The sequence below is a fragment of the Ictidomys tridecemlineatus genome, chromosome 8 (assembly GCF_052094955.1).
Source record: "Ictidomys tridecemlineatus isolate mIctTri1 chromosome 8, mIctTri1.hap1, whole genome shotgun sequence".
Lineage (NCBI taxonomy): Eukaryota > Metazoa > Chordata > Mammalia > Rodentia > Sciuridae > Ictidomys > Ictidomys tridecemlineatus.
In genome coordinates this window covers 104,293,795-104,314,286 of record NC_135484.1, presented here as the reverse complement: position 1 = coordinate 104,314,286, position 20,492 = coordinate 104,293,795, and the positions used below count along the sequence as shown (strand labels likewise).

The window sequence follows — 20,492 nt, the reverse complement described above, 5'->3', positions numbered from 1 at the left end:
TATATGGGACATACAGTTATGGAATTTGGCTTAGGGCAACAAAACATACACACACCCTAAAATGTGGGTCACCTAACTCTCAGGTTCCTCACCCTTCAGTTAACCTTTCTGAATTGGTCACTCACATCAGACAAAGGGATTGGCCAAGGAGTGTGAGGTGAGTTACTGTCTAGATAAGCTGGTGGGAATGGTTGCCTCCCTCTCACCTCGCGTGGTACACTTCAGCAGAGAGGAGCACTTAGGGACCGTGTGTGCTCATTTCCAGATGTTCCTAGACCTCTCACCTTAGGGTGTTGGCATCAAGAGATCTGAGAGATCATACTTTCCACACATTCCCTCATCACTGACTGCATTTACCATTCCTGGTCTGACCCTTTCTTATTTTCTTTGGGAGTCCCAGTGCCAGTCCTTGCCCGGCATGTTCAGACAGGTGGGGCACATCTCAGTCTGTGAGAGTCATCTCCAGCTCCATCAAGCACATACCCAAGTCAGTTCCAGGACCCAGGCTAATCGTAGCTTTGAATTCCAACTCATTCAGAAATTCAGGCGAGGTACAAGGAAGATGGAGAAAATAGAAGATGGTGTCCAGGTTTTCTGGGTCTGTCCAGGGGAACAGTGTTCTGTGAGTTCTGGTTTGTAGAGACAGCATGAAATAGACCCGTGCATGGTCATGTCACCCTCTTATGACACCCATGGCACACATTCATATGCTTGCAGGGCTCTCCTTTTCTTTTTTCCCTTCCTTCACATGGATTTATTTCTTATTTACCTAGTTGGGACTTCCCACTACATTTTTACCTACATGCTTCAGGTAGTACAATGAAGAAATACATAGTAAATCTAGCATTAGTGAGCATTTCTGCTTAAATCACTAGGTTTCAAAAGTTACCTAGAATTGCAAATACCTTGGCCTTCTCTATCTGTGGGTTCCACATCCATGGGTTCAACCAACTTTGAATTAAAACCATTAAGAAAAAGCAAAATGTGTCTATACCAACACATCAGTAATAGAGTCTAAAAACTATTACAAAGCATTTGCCTTGTATGAGACACATAATCTAGAGATGTCTTAAAGTTTAGGGGTGGATGTGCACAAGTGGCATGCAACCATAGTTCATTTGGTATGAGGGATTTTGTGTGTGGGTGGATTTTAGTGTCTGCGTGGATCCTGGAACCAATCTCTCAGGGATCCTGAAGACCACTGTATGATCACTTGCCTCTCTAAGATAGAAAAGTTTCCTGTTGATTGTAAAACAAAAACTTCAAACTCTGGGCAGGGACCTTTACTCATTCATTTTCTCTCTGAGGAATCATAATTGACTTATACAATGGATGCTTACTGAGTGTTCATTTATGTACCTTACACTCTGCTGGGTGCTGAGAGAAAAGTTAGGTGTTCACCTCCAAACTAGCAAAAGCCTGATTTTTTTCCTGTCTGTACCCTAGATGTGACCTGATTTCTCTCAGTCTCTGGGGCTAAGAGCACTGATGTGCTCTGTTGACCCATTGTGATCAGTGCTTGGGCAGTGGGGTGGTGGATGTCGACTACTGTAAATTGGTGGGGAAGGTAGTTCACTCTGGGTCTATTGGATCATGCTACATTTTCTTTTAAGTTTCTGAGCCAACAAATGTTATTTTCTCTCTCTTTAATCACTAAGTTAGAGCAGGGAGCCTGGCTTAATTCAGCAGCCTAGAGTTGCTGTTTATTATTGTGTGAAAAGCAAAGGTGGACTGTAGTGGGTAATTCACACTTGTATAAGGATGCACAGAGGTGATTTGTGGAGGAGGGGAGGAGGAATTTGGGACATGGATTGATTACTTTTACATGTCTTGAGAAAATGCTGTGTAGTTGCTTTTATTGCAAAAATAAGTATCTTGCAGACTCTTTGGGAAGAAAATGTGGAGCTTTTTTGGGAGCAAGATGTGACTAATTTGAAACTGAAGGGAGTTTGTTTGCAAATGAAAAATTATTATTTACCTCGTTGCCACAGATAACTTCAGGCAAGAGTTCTTTTGTATCTTGTTTTTTTCTTCTACTGATTTTTATTTTCCATTCCTGAACCTGTTCTTCTTGTGATTGTCCCAAGCTTTGGTGTAAGTGACTTAAAGAGCTCCCATGAACCCATTGGTACAGGGGCGCAACAAATACATAGCAGGGCTGAGTTTGGCAGATTAACTTGTTTGCCTCCAAGATGACAAATTTTCATGGAACAGCAGCTTAAAATTCCCCAAAGCATTTTTGATGAGCAAGCTAATTTTAATAAAAACTGGGTGACATGGTTTTTTAAAAAAAGTTTTATAAGAACTCTTGGAAGCTTTGGGGTGTGTGTGTGTGTGTGTGTGTGTGTGTGTGTGTGTGTGTGTGTGTGTTGGGGACAGAAGGAAGTCTGGGGGAGGGTGGTATAGCACACATTGTTGCCCCAGTTGAACTAACCATGGAACACCTTTGTCTTTCATGAGAAAAATATTCTACAGAAACCTAGTTTAGAGTACCATCCCTTCGTTAAATATAGCAAATACCAAACTCTACTGTTTGCCTACTAAAAGTAAAGCAGGCAGATTTCCTAAATTCAAAGAAAATTTAAATCTGTGGATACAAACACCTCACTGTTAAATTTTCCTTTAACTTTTTGTGCCTGCTACAAGTGCTTGGTAAACTAGTGGTGGATCATGTGGCAGACATAGATATTCATAGCTACGGTACAGTTCTGAAAGGTCTAATCCTTACTGTCTTGCTTTCCCTCACCCTAAGTACTAGGATCCTGGATTTTACTAAATCCTGGATTTTACTAAATAAGCCAGTGACTTATCTCTCAAACAAAATGTTTCTCTGTCTCCGTATAGAACTAGGGATGTTATGGAGACTCATAATTTTGTTAACAAACTGAATACACTGGAGAATTAGAAGTCAATAAATGGTATAAAGGGAATTTAAACATAAAATACGTGGAACAACTCTGGATTTTCCATGTAGGATAGAACATGGCATAGACTCCAGCCATTTGTCATCCAAAACTGATGACTCAGCGGGGTGAGTTAGCCTGGGGGAGATTTACATCTGAAAGCTGCTTCTTTTAGTCCTGTGTTTTGCTCCTGTTCCTTTGGATGATTCACAATTCTCTTGTCCTATTTAACTTAGTATTCAAATTTTGCATCATTGTTCTTTTCTTTTCCCCATTCTTTCAAGAGATAACACAAGATACTGGAGAGGGAGGAAGTTTGCTTATATTTGCAGAAACTTCTCAATTTGGAATCATTCACAGTTAAAGTTTACTTTAATTAAGTCTTGATGAGTGGTAAATCAAAGAATGTGGGCTTTCTCTACTCTGTTATATAAAATACCAGTCTCTGGTTATGAATTGTGCTGCTAGGACTTCTTTTTATGTTTTAATTCTCAGATCTCTGTTCTCTCTCTGCTTTGCAGAACATTTGGCTTTTGGCTTTGGCCCCATCTGAGATACCCCATTCAACTTTTTTTTTGGTGAGAAGAGAAACAACCCATTTGGGGGCCAACCTGAGAACACCTATAGGATTCATCACAGTGATCAAACTTTGCAAAATAAGGATTCTATGACTCCTCTTGTGTAAGGTTATTGAAAGTCTCCCAACATTTGTAGCAACTGAAGAAAACTTACCATATAATTATCATACCTAATGATAAATAGATTACATAGACAGACTACAATAACACAGGTGATAAAAACCCTCCAGGCAATTATGCTCAGTTCATGTTTCTTATAGTCATGTTTATGATTTTCATTTTATATCTCATACATATTTTTACTAGTAAAACTTTTCTTATATGAATATATAAAATATATCATTATCTCATAATGTCCCATAAGAGTACAATGACCTATAAAAAATGTCTTGACTCTTGGATCCTACACCCTGAATACTTTAAGAGGCTATACTTACTGGGAGACCCCAGTACTGGGAGGGGAAGCATTTTTGGACCCCATAAATTATATCATATTATTGTGTCAAATGCCTGACTCTTCCAGCAAGGTTAACTTTAAATAAAATTTCTATATTGACAATTATGGATGGTAAAGGGACCCTTCTCCTGAAGTTTCAGATGGTAGGTGTTATTATTTATAAATACCTCCTTTTGGTTCACCTTCACTCATTCGTGCATTTAACACTATGATCTTTAAAGGAGGATAATTTGGTTTATAGGCAACATCAGTCTAATGATTTGGTCCTGAATGTGCATATCTTTTCTCCCTTGTATCTTGGAGGGAAATTTCAGCATAATTATGAAGAATAGCAAAAAGAAAGGATCAAAATGACTACTTTAGTGAAAGAAATGAACAGTTTTCAAGTTGACAATGAAAACAAACCTTATAGTCTATACTTCTGGTTTTTTTAAATTTAAATTTTATTTTTTTTGTGTGTGTGATGCTGGGGATTGATCCTAGAGCCTTGTGTATGCTAGGCAAGGACTCTACTAACTGAGCTATATCCCCAACCCTATATTTCTGTTTTTTAAATTGCAGACTATAGTCCATTAGTAGCTTGTGAATTTAATTTAATGGGTAACAACCAGTATTTGAAAGAATGTCAAATGGAATACAGTATGTATGAGATGAATTTGATATGCTAAGTGTATCTTGCTTATAGGTAGGAAGGATAAATATTTTTACATAAAGAATTTTAAAAACAAAGATCATGTATTTTTCAGATTTATGTATAATACCTATATACACACCTATACATATATACATACTGAGTTATAATGAAGATTCACTTCTTATACCATGGTCAAAAACTTTGAAAGTCACAGTTGTATATATGAAAGTTATGGATACATTTAATATCATTTATCCTGCCTCTGCTGGTAATTTCTTTTGTGATGATTGTCTACATATTTGTGTTAAAGAATATTCATATTCCAAATTGGTTAGAGTACCCATCCTCCATTTTGCAACACACACAATAGCTTCTTCCCACCCACACTGTAAGATGATGAATTCTGTAACGCAATCCCCAGATCTATGCAAATTCATTACCACACTTTGCCTGTCATTCTGCCATGTTCTCTTTCCCCTGCTCAGACTTGCTCTACAAGTTAATTTTGTAAATAAGAATACTTTCCCCTATTCATTGGTTAAGAATTTTAAAGTCAAAGACAACTTAAAGCTTTCCTGCAAGTACCTGTGGCTCTGATTTCAGTAGGAGGCTCCCTAGACTCATGAAAGTTCATCTTAGATTTGACTCCACCCAGTAAAGGTCTGATGTTAGATCAGATGGTCTCAAGAGTAATGATGAGTTAGATCATCTCCCTTAGAGCTTTCCCCTCACTAAGTGGAACTGAGGTTGGCTGAGGGCTTATTCTCTGCCTAGCCTTGTTAACCAGGTCAGTGTATGGGTGAACCCTCTTCTCACTGTTAGATGGACTTAGACAAGTCCCCACTACACATGCTTTATGGAAAGGACAGCAATTTTTTATTTTTGTTCCTCCAGCATCTGGTAAAGTTTCTGGCAAATAAAAGGCATTTGATAAATGAATGAATCAACATTTAAACTTAATGAAATGAAAACAAAAAGACTCAGTAAAGTTAAACAGTTTATAAATAGTGGAGATGAGATTGCAGTCTAGTGCTTATCAACTCTAAAATCCATGGTATTTTCACTTTGCTGCCTGTACTCTTCCAAGAAAACCATTCTAAGGAACTCTTACCAATAAGAGGTATAAATTATCACCATTATGTATGAAAGCATAATGGGATGACCAGGATTATCTGTGACAGCGAAGTTAAACCATGGTATTTGATACTATCTTGGAGATCTGGTTTTGAAAAATGGAAACATTAGGGAAAAAATAAAAGGCAAGAAACAAAGACATGGCAACAAACAGAGATAACTTCCAGTACTTCTAGTGGATCTATACAGAAATCTATTCATCTAGTGGAGGAAGTCTCAGTGTATGCTCCAGTAGCAGACAATTGTGTATGTTATGTTCACTTTACTTGTCTCCAAGACAAAGTATTATGAAGGACAGTGATTCTCAATGTGTGTGGGAGAAAGTCTCCTCTAGAACACATTTGGCAAAGTAAGGAGACAATGTTGGCTGCCATACCTGGGGTGTGTTTTGGGGGGTGCTGGTGGCATCTATTAGATAGAAACCAGAGATGCTGCTAAACATCCTACAACTCACAGGAGAGCCTTCAACGAGTAAGAATTATCCAAATGTCAATAGCATCATCCCAGAGAGACCCTACTATAGATATCAGGAATGGCTGTCCAGCTGGGCCATCTGAACTGGACTCTAGGTTCTCATACTTTTTATGCAATTGACCTTGGGCTCATAGTTGCTCAATTCTTTGTGCTTTAGTTTCCCACTGATAAAATGAGGATAGTAATAGTATCTTCTGTTATATGATTAAATGAATCAAAGCAAAGAAAGTGTTTAGAGTAGTATAGGCAATAGCAATTTTTGACAAATGGTATTTTAAAGAAATGTAGATTAAATAAGGACCGATGCTCTGTTGGACTTACATCAGTCCTAGTGCTTCCCTTATTCCTGTCTTCTGCTGTGGATAGGTCAACAGTTCAGAGAAAGACTTTTCTTTTTTTTTTATATCTTAATTGGGTTGAAAATAAATATTGGTTGGTGTCCCTTTGGGAGCAGGTTGTTTGGGTGTGGATATCTCAGTCCCCTTGCTAAGTGACTGATTAGCCTGCTAAGTGCAATGTTAATGTCACTTATGTGAACTGATCCCCTTTGGCAGGACCCACTTTTTTTTCTCTATTGCAGGTTAAGATCCTAATGTGTGAAAATGAAGTCCCAGGCTACCATGATTTGCTGCATAGTGTTTTTTCTGGCTACAGAATGTTCCCACCATAGACCCAAGAATCATATAAAAGTAAGTTTGATCCATCTCTACACGGTCCCAAGAGAAATTCCTCAGTTTCTCTAGATAGCTGGCTTTCTGATAAACAGCACGTCCTTTTAAATACATTTATATGACTATAAGTTTACTCTTGCTGATACTAACTTTCTAAGGAAGGAAATAGAGGAAAGGTGGCAGGAATGTGATTGGAGAGCAATGGCATAGTAGAACCATCCCTTTGCAAGCCACAGGGAATGTGGACAGGGAGCTGAAGAGAGGAGGAAAGCACTAGCCTGGCAGCTGTAGGGCAACTTAGATTCAGATCTTGATTTTGCTTCTCACTAGCTACACAAGTTGTTTTACTTTTTTGAGTCTTAGTTTCCTTATCTATAATATGAGGTTTGTTTTTTAAGATAATATTTATAGTCCTTTATAGGTCTAAAAAAATTGTTATTCTGTTATTATAACCAAGGACTCTTCCTAGTATATGTCCATTTCTTTCTTCTAAGGATGTAGCTGGAGGGTCACATTACAGCATTTCACCTTTATAGTTAATAGAGTCCGAGCTTGATTGGCATAATTAAAGCTTCCCAAAAGATGTACCCTAGGGGCTGGGACTATAGCTCAATAGAGGGCTTGCCTGGCATGTATGAGGCACTGGGTTCAATCCTCAGCACCACATAAAAATAAATAAAATAAAGATCCATTGACCACTAAAAAAAAAAAAAAAATGTGTACCCTATCCCCTAACTTGACCTTCAGAGCCCAAGTGACTCTTCGAGGTTAAGTCCTCATGGAGGGCTGTGTGTTCTCTGTGCTCTCATCTGTGTTCCCTTGGGCAAGTTCCTGCAATACTGTCACAGGAATCTGCTGCAGGTATTTTCCTCATCATGAACACATTTCCTTTCCATATTTACATGGAGCCTCTAAGTTGAGATGAGCAAAGACAGTCCCACAGTAAAGAGGGCCTTTGGGGATTGTGTTTTTCAGGATAGAGCAAAACCTCAAAACTTTGAAGGGAAACCTGAGACCGGAAGGATACAAGGTATGTATCTCTAGAATCATCTTTACACATTTGGAGACAGGGCAGGATAAAGGAAGGACACTGATGTTCCAAGCATGCCCCCAGGCCACAGGTGTTCCAAGGAAATCATTATTTCTAATAAGTCTATCATATTTGCCACTATTGGTAGATTTATTATGACAATACCATTATCAATGGCATAGTCAGTGAAGTGAGTTTGCAAACATTCCTGTGCACTCTACAGCAGTTGACAAATGTCCATTTTCAAACCCCAAAGGAAGTAAATCTATTCAAACTAATGAGCTAACAATAGGCAGAACAGGAAAGAGGACCAAATTCCTCCTTTCCTTCCTTCAGATATTTTCAGGGTGCTTTAACATATGCAACACTGTGGTGCTGAGAGGTCTATTGAAGCAATGCCAGGTGGATACCACGGTGGTGAGACTGGTCACTCTCAAGAAGTGAGACATAAACTAAGGAGGTAAAGTCATTAGTAGTAATATAACAAAATCATGTGGCTCACACCCACATAGTAGGGATAACTGGATTCTGCACAGTCATGGACAGGTGTAGTTCTGGTGGCAAATGCATCTCTAAATAAATGTGGACTTGGAAAGAGAAAGAGGAGAGAAAGGTAGCTAACATTTACTGGGCATTTATGACAACACTTATCTAAGTGTTGAACAAGAGGCTGTCTCATTAAACCTTTGTAACAACATTATAGCATCATCTCCAAGCAAATGGATGAAAAAATTAAGAACTACTCCAGTTAAATAACTTGCAAAATTGTTATATGTGGTAGATGTCAAGGAAAAATACAAACCCAATTGTTTTCTTTCCAAGAGAAAGCAGTAGTCCAGGCCCTAAGTATGGGTGCATGCCTTGATTCTAACCAGTTGGTCATCTCATTTTATTGACTTCAACACCTAATAGGTCTCAGCATCATCTACAGATTTCCATTCTATTGTCACTATCTTAAAGGCAATTTTTCTAAGAATCCTTCAACAGTTTCTTTCTTAGACTTCCTGTCTTGTGCTAATTCACTTTGACCTATGGGCCATATTTGGCCCACCACCAGTTTTTAATGGAACACAGTCATCCCCATTCAGTTACATACTGTCTTTGGTTACTTTTCACACTAAAAAGACATAGTTGAGTAGATGCGACAGACACCCATGTGATCTGCAAAGTTGAAAATATTTATTCTGACTAGGGTTTGCTGTATTTAGAAAATAAAAATATAAGATGCCAGGTTAAATTTGAATTTTAGATAAGCAATAGATAATATTGCATGTGTCACAAATACAGTAAAAATAATTCTCTCTCTCTCTCTCTCTCTCTCTCTCTCTTTTTTAAAAAAACACTTTCAATCCACCCTCATTTTTTGGGGGGGGAAAATTCTAAATTTCCAAATTCACTTACTCCCTGAATTTTATTTGTAACCCTTAAATCTACGGTGTTCTTGTGATCATTCACAGACATGCACAGAACAGCGAAAAATGGAGTTGCCTAATGAGCATGTTCCCAGCTAAGACTGGCCAAGGTGATACCCTGTGTTAGCTTTTTGTCACTGCAACCAAAACACTTGACAAAAAAAAAAAACCAAAAAAAAAAAAAAAAAACAGTAGAGGAAGAAAAGTTTGTTTGGGCTCACAGTTTCCTAAGTTCAGTCCACGGTGTGTTGCTTCTGTTGACTCCAGAGCTCTGGGGCTGTGTGAGACAGAACAATATAATGGAAGGGAAAGGCAGAGAAAAGCAGTTCAGGACATGGCAGCAAAAAAAGCAGAGACAGCTAATTCTGTTCACCAGGGTCAAAATATAAACTCCAAAGTCACACCCCCAGTGACCCACCTCCTCTAATCACATTCCATCTGCCCACAGTTACAGGCCAGTTAATCCATATCAGTGGATTAATCCACTGATTAGGTCACAACTCTCCTAATCTAATCATTTTATCTCTGAAAATTTTTGCATTGTCTCACACATGGACTTTTGGGGGACAGCTCATATCCAAACCACAACATCCTGCTTTCTTATTCTAGCTCTCATACTACGAATGAGTCCTCTTCCAGTCTGCATAATGCATGATTTTGCATTTTTGTGCTTTCTGTTTATGATCTCTTTTTGTATAAAACGCCCCCCAACCATAGTGCCAAAGTGCTGTCTAGTGTTTCTAAGTCAAAGAAGGCTGTGGTGTTTTCTGAAGAAAATACATGGGTTAGATAAACTTGGTTCAGGCTTGAGTTGCAGTGCTTATGGGCCCTGAACTCAATGTTAATGAATCAACAATATATATTAAATAAGGTGTCATTTAACAGAAACAAATAATACAAGTTCATATATTGATCAGTTGATGAAAATGTCATGAGCAGAAACTGGCAGGAATCTAACCTTAAGTTCCCCTAGGATGGTTGGTTCAGAATGCTAATTCATGGTGAATTCACAGAACATAACTCCTGTGAATAATGAGAATTGACTGTATCTTAAGTAAAATTAACATTTAAATGGGTTTTTCTGTATTTTATCTGGCAACTCTACTTATACAGTTCTGTGCAGAAAAGTTTACTGACTCTTGCTCTATGCTGTTGCCAATTACCTTTCAATAACAAATCCAATCATGTTTTCTGGTAACTCTGATGCTAGCACAGCATTCAGTGCCCCTCAGGACTTCACCCATGCTTTCCTTCCAACCTCACTGCCTGTACTTCCTCTCAGGTGTTCTGAGCTAGCTTTTCTGAATGACCTCTAGATGCCCTCTCCACATGCTGCTCACTCTGCCTAGACACCAGCATCCCCATTGGCCTAACAGCCCTTATTCATTGCTGCAGACTCAGTTCAATGTCACTTCCTCTGGGAAGCAATCCCCAAAGTCCCAGAATGAATTACATGCACTTATCAGAGTGCCAGTGCAGATATGCTAATTTGGTCTCTCACTCATTTCTTTTTCCTTTTTAGAGAAATGTCATGAACCTTGCCTTTCCTCTACCAACTGCAGCCAACCCTGTGCTAAGCACTTTCATGGAGAAATAGGATTTATATGTCATCAAAAAAAGTGGCAAAAATCAACTGAAACATGTACAAGCCTTTCTGTGGAAACACTTTTTAAGGTGACTCATTTGCATATTATTGGTAAAGGAGCTAATCCCCCAGGTGGTGATGGAGACATATGTAATACTCTCTGTTCAGCTCAGACCTGGATTTAGGAAAATATAGAGTGGGTTAAATTTGTCTTTTGTCCTTTTTTTCTTACCCAAACTCTGGGGTACTCTCCCCTCTCCCCATTTTATTTCTCCTTCACAGAACATTTTCCCAACAAAGATTTGAAGCTCATTTATCCTGTGATTTAAATGATTGCTTAGAGATTCAAATTTAGCCTTAAAGGTGGATTTGCATGCCTCTGTGTTAATTAATCAACTGAATGTCTAGAATTAAATTTGATATCTTTCTTTTTTAAATATATTTTTTAGTTGTTGATAGACCTTTATTTTATTTATGCATTTATATGTGGTGCTGAGAATCGAACCCAGTGCCTCACACATGCCAGGCACGTGCACTACCACTAAGCCCTAGCCCCAGCCCCTGATATAATGCTTTCAGTCTCTTGACCAAAAGAAAGTAGAGATGTGTGATTCAGAGGCAATAGAAATTCAATGTAGAGAACACATCTCAGTTAAAATTAAAATGTCCTGTTTTATATTTTTGCACTTAACCCCCATTTCTTTCTGTCTTTCCTTCATATCATTGAAGCATGTGGGCCCCTGCATTTCCTGTTTGGTTTTATAAAGGGACTTCCTAGGAGTCTGTCAATTAACATAGGTAATCATATAATTATCCTTGCAACTACAGTGGCATTCAAAAGTGAATTAAAGGAAATAAATTATTGCTTTGTCTTATTCAAAGTCACATTCTGAGGGAGTCTACATAAAAGCATCAGGAAATGAGCAAATAACTTCTAACTTGTAAATTAAAAACTTTTCGAAATTGTAATTCTTTAGCATTTGGTATTTCAACTGCCAACCTACAGAAACAATTCCCATTTGAAATTCCATGTGGTTTCTCTTTCTCTGCATCTCTGTGGAAAATCATCTTGTTATAATAATACTTGTGTTAAAGCCACTTTCCTGAATGTAAATTCCAATAGGGAAGGTCAGTATCAGTATCCTGATTTCTATGGGAATTTGATGGAAGTTGATGCCTATTTGTGACCCTATCTTACCTTCCTCTACTTCTCAACACTAAAACCCCTTTTTAGGACCACTTGCTTCTTTTCCATGTGGATTGTTTGTGCTTTTAGTTCCTTTAGTATGATACATGCCAGAAACTCAATCATTTTTAATAAAACAACAATCTTTTTTTTTTTTTAAACAGGACTCAAATGTGGCATTACGTCTTTCTGTAGCAGCACCTTCTATACCTCTACCCATTCTAGACTTTCAAGCTCCAGAGCCTGTTAAGAGTGTAGCTCAAAGAATCTGCAAGAATTGCCCTCATGATTATGCTTGCATCATTGATGTTGTGAAATCCTCAGAAACTACATCTGGAAATATTGCATTTATAGTGGAGTTATTGAAAAATATTTCTACAGATTTGTGTGGTGGTGTTACCCGGGAGAAAATGAAGGTACTCTTACACTGGTAACAGTTTTTAAAAAATTTTACACTTTAACAGTTTCAGATGTATTTTTCAGGGTAAAAACTGCAACTACCATAATAAGAACATCAGGCATTTCATTTCAGTTTTGCATATTGACTTAAGTTAGAAGATTTGAAATATATTGTGATCACCATGAGCAAAACAGAACTTACTCTAGTATTTCCAAAATTATGTTCTGGTAGAGCACAACTGTTCTGAGGAATGTTAACACAGATTCCATTATTTTTGATACTCAGGATGGAACCCAGGGGCGCTTAACCAGTGATCCACAACCCCAGCCCTTTATTGTATTTTATTTAGAGACAGAGTCTCACTGAGTTGTTGGGGGCCTTGCTACGGTGCTGAGGCTGCCTTTGAATTTGTGATCCGCCTGCCTCAGCCTCTTGAGCCACTAGAATTACAGATGTGAGCCACCGTGCTCAGCTCAGTGGTTCTATCTTTGAAAGTGGCATAGCACTTGCAGGAAATTTGGGTTTAAACGCAGTTTTCCTTATGGCAGAATGTAGAGCCTTTAGTGTGCTAATGAACATCGGCACTTATTATTAAAGGGAGGAATAGAGATATGGTACATAGTGTTGTTCAAACTTGGATCACCAAAGAATCCACCGCTACTCCCCTCATGAAATAATCATTTATATCTCATGGGAAACTTGGGTTCCATATCCTGTGTTTTGGAGATGTTGCCTTTGGTACAATAATAAAGCAGGTAATGCTTAGCTGAGGTCTGTATCATTTGTATGTATGTGTGTACATGCATTTATATATGAGTTCTTTTACTTTTCTTCCCTGTGTGCAACCTTTCTTATGTGAGACTTGAATTTGAATTTGAAGAGAAATATGTCAAATAAGAGCAGGTAATTAGATGTTTAGAAATTTTAGATTTTAGAAATCCATTTTGTACAATAATGAGCTTTCCTCCACTGCAGAGCTACAGTGAAGTGGCCAACCACATCCTGGATACAGCAGCCATTTCAAACTGGCCTTTCATTCCTGACAAAAATGCCAGCTCCAATTTGTTGCAGTCAGTGAATTTGTTTGCGAGCCAACTCCGTATCCACAATGAGTCTGAGGACATCGTGGATGAACTCTTCATTCAGATGAAAGGCTTTCACATCAATCACAACAGCACAAAGAGAAGTTTCAATTTCTCCATGAGCATGGATAATACAACAGAAAGCATCTTAGGAATGATAGAAATTCCCAGGCAAGAGCTACAGAAACTGCCACCAGGGAACACATCCCGAGCCATTAGCATAGCTTTTCCAACCTTGGGGGCCATTCTGAAAGAACCCCGCTTGCCAAATGAGAGTGTTTCCAGACCCATCAATGGTCTGGTCCTTTCAGTCATTTTGCCAGAAACGATGAAGGAAATCTTATTCACCTTTGAAAAAGTCAATAAATCCCGAAGTACCAGGGCACAGTGTGTTGGCTGGCACTCCCAGAAAAGGATGTGGGATAAGAATCAGTGTAAGAAGATGGTGGATACCATGGACAAAGTGAAATGCCATTGTAACTATACCCATGTGATGATGTCCTTTTCCATCCTAATGTCCCCCAAATCTGTGAGTGACAAAGCCCTGGACTACATCACTGGCATTGGACTCAGCATCTCAATCCTTAGCTTGGTTCTTTGCCTGATCATTGAAGCAACAGTTTGGTCCCGTGTGGTTGTGACAGAGATATCATACATGCATCATGTGTGCATCGTGAACATAGCAGTGTCGCTCCTGATTGCTAATGTGTGGTTCATCATAGGCTCTAACTTTACCGTAAAGTCCCAGGAAGACAACTGGTGTGTCACAGTGACATTTTTCAATCACTTTTTCTACCTCTCTCTGTTTTTCTGGATGCTCTTCAAAGCACTGCTCATTATCTATGGAATATTGGTCATTTTCCGTAGGATGATGAAGTCCCACATGATGGTCATTGGTTTTGCCATTGGCTACGGGTGCCCACTGGTTATTGCTGTCACCACAGTTGCTATCACAGAGCCACAGAAAGGCTATGTGAGATGTGATGCTTGTTGGCTTAACTGGGATAATACCAAAGCCCTCTTTGCATTTGTCATCCCAGCCTTGGTCATTGTGGCTGTGAATCTCCTTGTGGTTTTGGTTGTTGCTATCAACACTCAGAGGCCCTCTATTGGCAGTTCCAAGTCTCAGGATATGGCCATAATTATGAGGATCAGCAAAAATGTGGCCATCCTCACCCCATTGCTAGGACTGACCTGGGGTTTTGGAATAGTCACTCTCATAGAAGAAACTTCATTGATATTCCATATAATTTTTGCTCTGCTCAATGCTTTCCAGGTAAGTTCCAAGAGGGAGATTTTGTGTGTGTGTGTGTGTGTGTGTGTGTGTGTGTGTGTGTGAGAGAGAGAGAGAGAGAGAGAGAGAGAGAGAGAGAGAGAGAGAGAGAGAGAGAGTATGTGTGTGTCTGTGTGTGTAACTTGGTTGGATAGAAAGAAAAAAAAAAAGAAAAGGAAAGGAGAAAAAGGCTATGATTTAAAATTACAGAACTCAAAACACCCCTTCCATTTCCTTCCACATCTTATGGGTATTGAGTCTCTTACTCTGTTGACTGTCAAGCTGAATTTACCTGACCAGGTCAGTTGGGTGCAAATCTCCTTCCTTCTCTCCTCAGTGATCCTCCTAAGTATCCCTCCTAAGGTTTCAACACCAGAAGTCAATCTTATCTTACAGAGGAAGTCAGGGAGGTGTGAAGCTATGCTCACATCATGCCTCAAAACAAGCACGATTTTATCCTTTTCCAGTGGAATAGCCGATTTTTAGTGAAATAACCATTTTCTATAGTATGAAGAGAGGGCCCTTGGCATTCACTTTGGATGTTAACCAGTCAGGAGTTCTCATACCTCTTCCCTGCTAGTCCCTGTGAAATAAATCTAAGTTGTTATTTAACGAAATGGATCTTACCATATTTTTCCTGGTCTTGGGAAACATATGGTAAAGTCTCAGTCTCAGCCTCCTTATCTGTAAAAGAAAGATAAGAATCTAAAATGGACTCTCACATAGTTGGTTTGGCAAGATCGACTGTCTCAAAGTTGTTTTACTCCCTCTTGCTACTCAGCTTGTACATTTGGGACACTGTCATTAGGCAAATTGCTTTCTATGCCTATGAGTAATAGGTAATTTGGCAAGTCCACAGTCTCAATTATGCTGTTAATCAGGGGTTGGCAAACTATGACCTCCTGCCTGTTTTTGTAAATAGGGTTTTACTGGAATATAGTCTTGCTGGTTTCTTTACCTTTCCCCCCCATGACTGCCTTTGAGCTGCATTGGTACATGTGAGTCACCGCATGGCCCACAAGGCCTAAAATATTTACTGTCTGGGTCTTTTCAGGAAAAAAAATGACCTGACTACCGCTTTCAAGTATATTAGTATAACTGCTTAGTTGTATTAATATGCCATTATTATTCTATTTCTGTGTGGGATTCAAAAGATAAAACAGACTTAAAAAAATCCCAACTCAGATCTCTTACATATCTTAGTTAGAATTCTTCTCTTTCTTTTAAAAACTATGCTCATTAACTAGTTAATTCCCTGTGCTTTATTGGTGCATTACACTTGTACATAATAGTGGGATTTGTTGTTATATATTCATATATGCGCACAACATAACAATATGATTTGGCTAATATCATTCCCCGGTATTTCCCCTTTCCTCTCCTTCTTCCTTCTCCTGGTTCCTTTCCTCTGTAATACTGATCTTCCTTCCATTTTTCACAAGATTAGGAAATCTTTCTTTTTCTTTTTCTTCTCTAGAAAAAATATATTATTCTTGACTTTCTGTTACTCAGAATTCTTTAAAAACTATGTAGCATATTTATTTCACTCTTCCTGTTGGATTAAAAAAAACCTTTGTTTCAAGTTTTTCTTATTATTTGTTTATTCTAATTTGTCACACATGATGGCAGAATACGATTCATTTCATATTACAGATATAGAGCTAAATTTTTCAAGTCACTTATCGTACACAAAGTATTTTCAAAACATTCATGTCTTCAGACATGTACTTAGGGTAATGATGTCTAACTCATTCCACCATCATTCCTACCCCCATCCCCCCCACTCCTCCCTCCTCTTTATCCTATCTAAGTTCCTCCATTCCTCCTGTGTTCCCCCTCCAATGTTATTATGAGTCAGCCTCCTTATATCAAAGAAAACATTTGGCCTTTGGTTTTTGGGATTGGCTTACTTCACTTAGCATTATATTCTCCAACTCCATCCATTTACCTGCAAATGCCATGATTTTATTCTCTTTTAATGCTGAATAATGGTCTATTGTATATATACACCAAAGTTTCTCTATCCATTCATCTACTGAAGGGCATCTGGGTTGATTCTACAATTTAGCTACTGTTAATTGTGCTGCTATAAACATTGATATGGCTGTGTCCCTGTAGTGTGCTGTTTTTAAGTCGTTTGGGTATAAGCTGAGGAGTAGGACAGATGGATCAAATGGTGGTTCCATTCCAACTTTTCCAAGGAATCTCCATACTGCTTTCCAGATTGGATGTGCCAATTTGCAGTCCCACCAGCAATATATGAGTGTGCCTTTCCCCACATCCTTGCCAATACTCAAAAACTTTAACATCAAACTAATAATAATAATAATAATAATAATCATCCAATCAATAAATGGGCCAAGGAACTGAACAAACACTTCTCAGAAGAGGATATATAATCAATCAACAAACATGAAAAAATGTTCATCATCTCTAGCAATTAGAGAAATGCAAATCAAAACTACTCTAAGATTTCATCTCAAGCTTTTTCTTTCTTTCTTTTTGTTCTTATTTTTTGGAAATCAAAAGCTTTTGGATTCACATGCATTGTCCCACTATAGAAGTTACTCTGGTGACTAATGATCTCATCCTCTTTCTTACTTTGCAACTTAAGTAAACTCCAGGATGTTTTGTTCTATATTTCTTTTTCAGCTCATTTGGATTTCTGTTTTCTTGATAGGAAGAAAAATACCCATATTGTTTTGATTTGGGGGCTGAGGTTTGAACCCTGAATTTTGCACACACTAGGCAAGTGCTCTGCCAACCCAGCTGTCCCTCCAGCCCCCTAAATACTTTTACTTGTATCCAATCCTGCTTTCTCAACAAGCTATCCCTGTGACTCACCTTTAACATTTTTAGTCACCTGACTGGTGTTTCTTCACTATTAAACTATCTTTGGATGGTGAAGAGACCCTCCTGGCCTTTCAGGTCTTTGTAACTTTCTCTTTCTTTCATACAAAAATATTCTTCCACTAGCTGAGAGCCCATGATTGCCTATTTACAGAACAGTAACTGCAACTCAAAGCAGACTAGAAAAGAAGTTTCATTTTCTTAAGACGACTTCCATGATTGTGATTTTGGATTACAAGATTCAGTGTATGTGAACTGTCCTCATAAGTAAGAACAGCTACTCCAATATTTGGAAAGAAAGTTCAGAAGATTTAATACGGTTGAAGATTCTATTTTATATTTGTAGTCATTCAATAAATATCAAGCCTCAAGAGAGGGATCCTCATCCAAGAAGGAGGTACACTCAAAGGAAACACCCATTAATGAATTTTTGTCTGCATCAGTTTCTAATGTCCGATTGCTGCCCTAGAAGTTATGGAGAACAGTGGTATTAAAATAACAGCTGTGGTACTGTTTGAGAAGCTGATCTTCGTCATTCTGTTGAATTTTACCACAGGGTTTCTTCATCTTGTTGTTTGGAACCATTATGGATCACAAGGTAATTTGAATTCACTTAATTCCTTGCAGATGATTTCCATGTGGCTAAAGGAAGCAGCAGTACAAGGCAATTTGATGGGAGGGCATAGTCCAGGGAGCTGTATTTAAGAGCACAGCTCAGGGTATCAGCTGTGAGGGGAGAACTGTACTCTCTCATCTCACTCTTTATCAGGTCAGCAGGAGGCTGTGTAAGAGCATAATTGGTGAAAGGAATAAAAACCATGGCCACAAATTTAATTTTAATTCTAAATCTGATCACAACCACATCTCCACTTTTACCCAAGTCATATTATTTGCCACTATATTAAGCCATCGGATGCTGCTTTTGTCAGAGTTACTGATCTTAAAGTTTCAGGACAATTTTGAGGCTTGGGATTTTTGTTGTTTCCTCTGATGGTTTTGAGATATTTCTGTCATTGCTTTTTTAGATAAGAGATGCTTTGAGGATGAGAATGTCTTCTCTGAAGGGGAAATCGAGGGCAGCGGAGGTAAGCTTTTAGACACACATGGGATGGTCAGTGTCCTCCTCAGTCATAAATATTGCAGCTCAGTACCCAGGACTATTAGCAAAGACAATCAATAGGTCACCTTTCATTCACTCATGTCTTCATTTTATAAATTTGGAGTTTCTTGCTAAAACAGAAATTCAGCAGAATATACCTTATGAGAGATTTTTGCACATTGGGTGTATTTGAGCTAGATATTTGGGCCCATTGAGATGGGACAATGTGAATCCATGATCTATGATTTATAAAAGATGAGAGGCAGGAAATGAAAGTTGAATTGGAGATGAGATTCTAGTGCAGCCCACTCATTTTATGGGTCAGGAAGTTAAGATGGAGTGTACTTATTAGATGTGTACACAGTCACCCAGCTTGGTGAGAATTGCTCCATTAGGAAACACTGAGGAAGATTTTGACCTGTCTGTCTGTCTTTTAGGGCATTGTCTAAAATTGCCAACATGGCTATATTAATTAAAACTTATTTGTTCAACCAATAGATTCTTATTAAGAGCTACTTCCTTGAAAACAAGCTTTCTGGATATACTGAGAGTCACCATTTAGGGTTAGCTTGTACTGAGTATGACTTTTAGTACCACATCTCTTCAATGTGAAGATAGGCATTTTCTTTGCCTTTTAACACCTTTAAAGTTGAAATGTATCTTATAACCAATTAAATATGTCATGGATTAATTGACAAGTTTTTTTTTTTTAGCAAAACAAAAAAGATGTAACTGATAACCTTACATTCAGTGAAATATGTTAATTTAATTCCTTGTAGTTGTGATTTTCACATGTTTATCTCTAGGAAGGCTACACGTAAACACATATATATGTAAATATATATCATTTTTTGGTCAGTATCCTTATTTGTTGTCACCTCTGTTATTTTTACCCCCATTTAGAATGCATCATTAAGTCCAACCAATGGATCTAAATTAATGCATCGATGAGGGTAAAATGTGAGTATGAGAAACTCAAAGAGAAACTTCACTTGAAAGTTGTACTGGGCCACTCTGTACACAATAGCCTGATCCATGATGCTCTAATGAGGTGGGAGGGGATTTAGGGGCATATATTTTAGAAAACAGAACATCTTGAACATCTTTATTTCCTGGCACATAAATGAAAATGTGTACATTTTCTTTAAAATCTGTGTCACTTGAGTTAAATGACCAGACCTTAAGCACCCAGGGTGTCTGGTAAGCACAAGAAAGGGACATACTCCAGGGCAGGGCTAACCCACAGGGAAAAGCCAATACTTAAGCCACCATAGAAAATTACAGACTGACCTTCGGGAGGAGGAGAATTCCAAGGGTGAGAAAGAGGGCGGGAGATGAGAGCAGAACCTGCAGTGAACTTGGAGGCCCCCACTGTGGGTGGAGACTCCTTTTATTCCAATAATCTAGGGTTTAGATTTCTTTTAGAATCAGGACTGAAACAGATCTGTCAGGTGGCCCCAAGATGAGAGGAGGAGGGCTGCAGAGACGTGAAAAGCAGGCAGTTCCTTTCAAGTGTGGATTCTAGGGGGGAGAACCCCATCTGGGAAGGCAGAAAGGGCGACCTCCTTCCTATGAGGCCACAGCCGCACAGCGCCCTCTGCTGTTCAGGTGAAGGGGCAGGCCTGTAATAGGACCACAACAGGCTCTTTACCCACTGTGATTCCAGGGGCAACAGGAAGGCTCCAGGTTCTTACGAAATATCTTCTACTTGTTGTTTAGCCCTG

At 38.6% G+C, this 20,492-nt stretch overlaps 1 protein-coding gene across 1 annotated transcript; it reads left to right on the top strand.

The window, feature by feature from the left end:
* The first annotated feature begins 6,782 nt into the window (after nt 1-6,782).
* On the top strand, nt 6,783-19,719 carry Adgrf4 (adhesion G protein-coupled receptor F4). The gene is made up of 8 exons (XM_005318597.3): nt 6,783-6,869; nt 7,827-7,881; nt 10,816-10,967; nt 12,229-12,480; nt 13,440-14,822; nt 18,226-18,267; nt 18,695-18,754; nt 19,672-19,719. Exons 1-8 carry the CDS (start codon nt 6,783-6,785, stop codon nt 19,717-19,719), a joined length of 2,079 nt encoding a protein of 692 aa, XP_005318654.2.
* Nucleotides 19,720-20,492: the final 773 nt, after the last annotated feature.

Coding starts and splice junctions, on each gene's coding strand:
- Adgrf4 (XM_005318597.3), top strand. CDS start 6,783: ATGAAGTCCCAGGCTACCATGATTTGCTGCATAGTGTTTTTTCTGGCT. Junction 6,870..7,826: donor GACCCAAGAATCATATAAAA/GTAAGTTTGATC, acceptor TGTGTTTTTCAG/GATAGAGCAAAACCTCAAAA. Junction 12,481..13,439: donor TTACCCGGGAGAAAATGAAG/GTACTCTTACAC, acceptor CCTCCACTGCAG/AGCTACAGTGAAGTGGCCAA.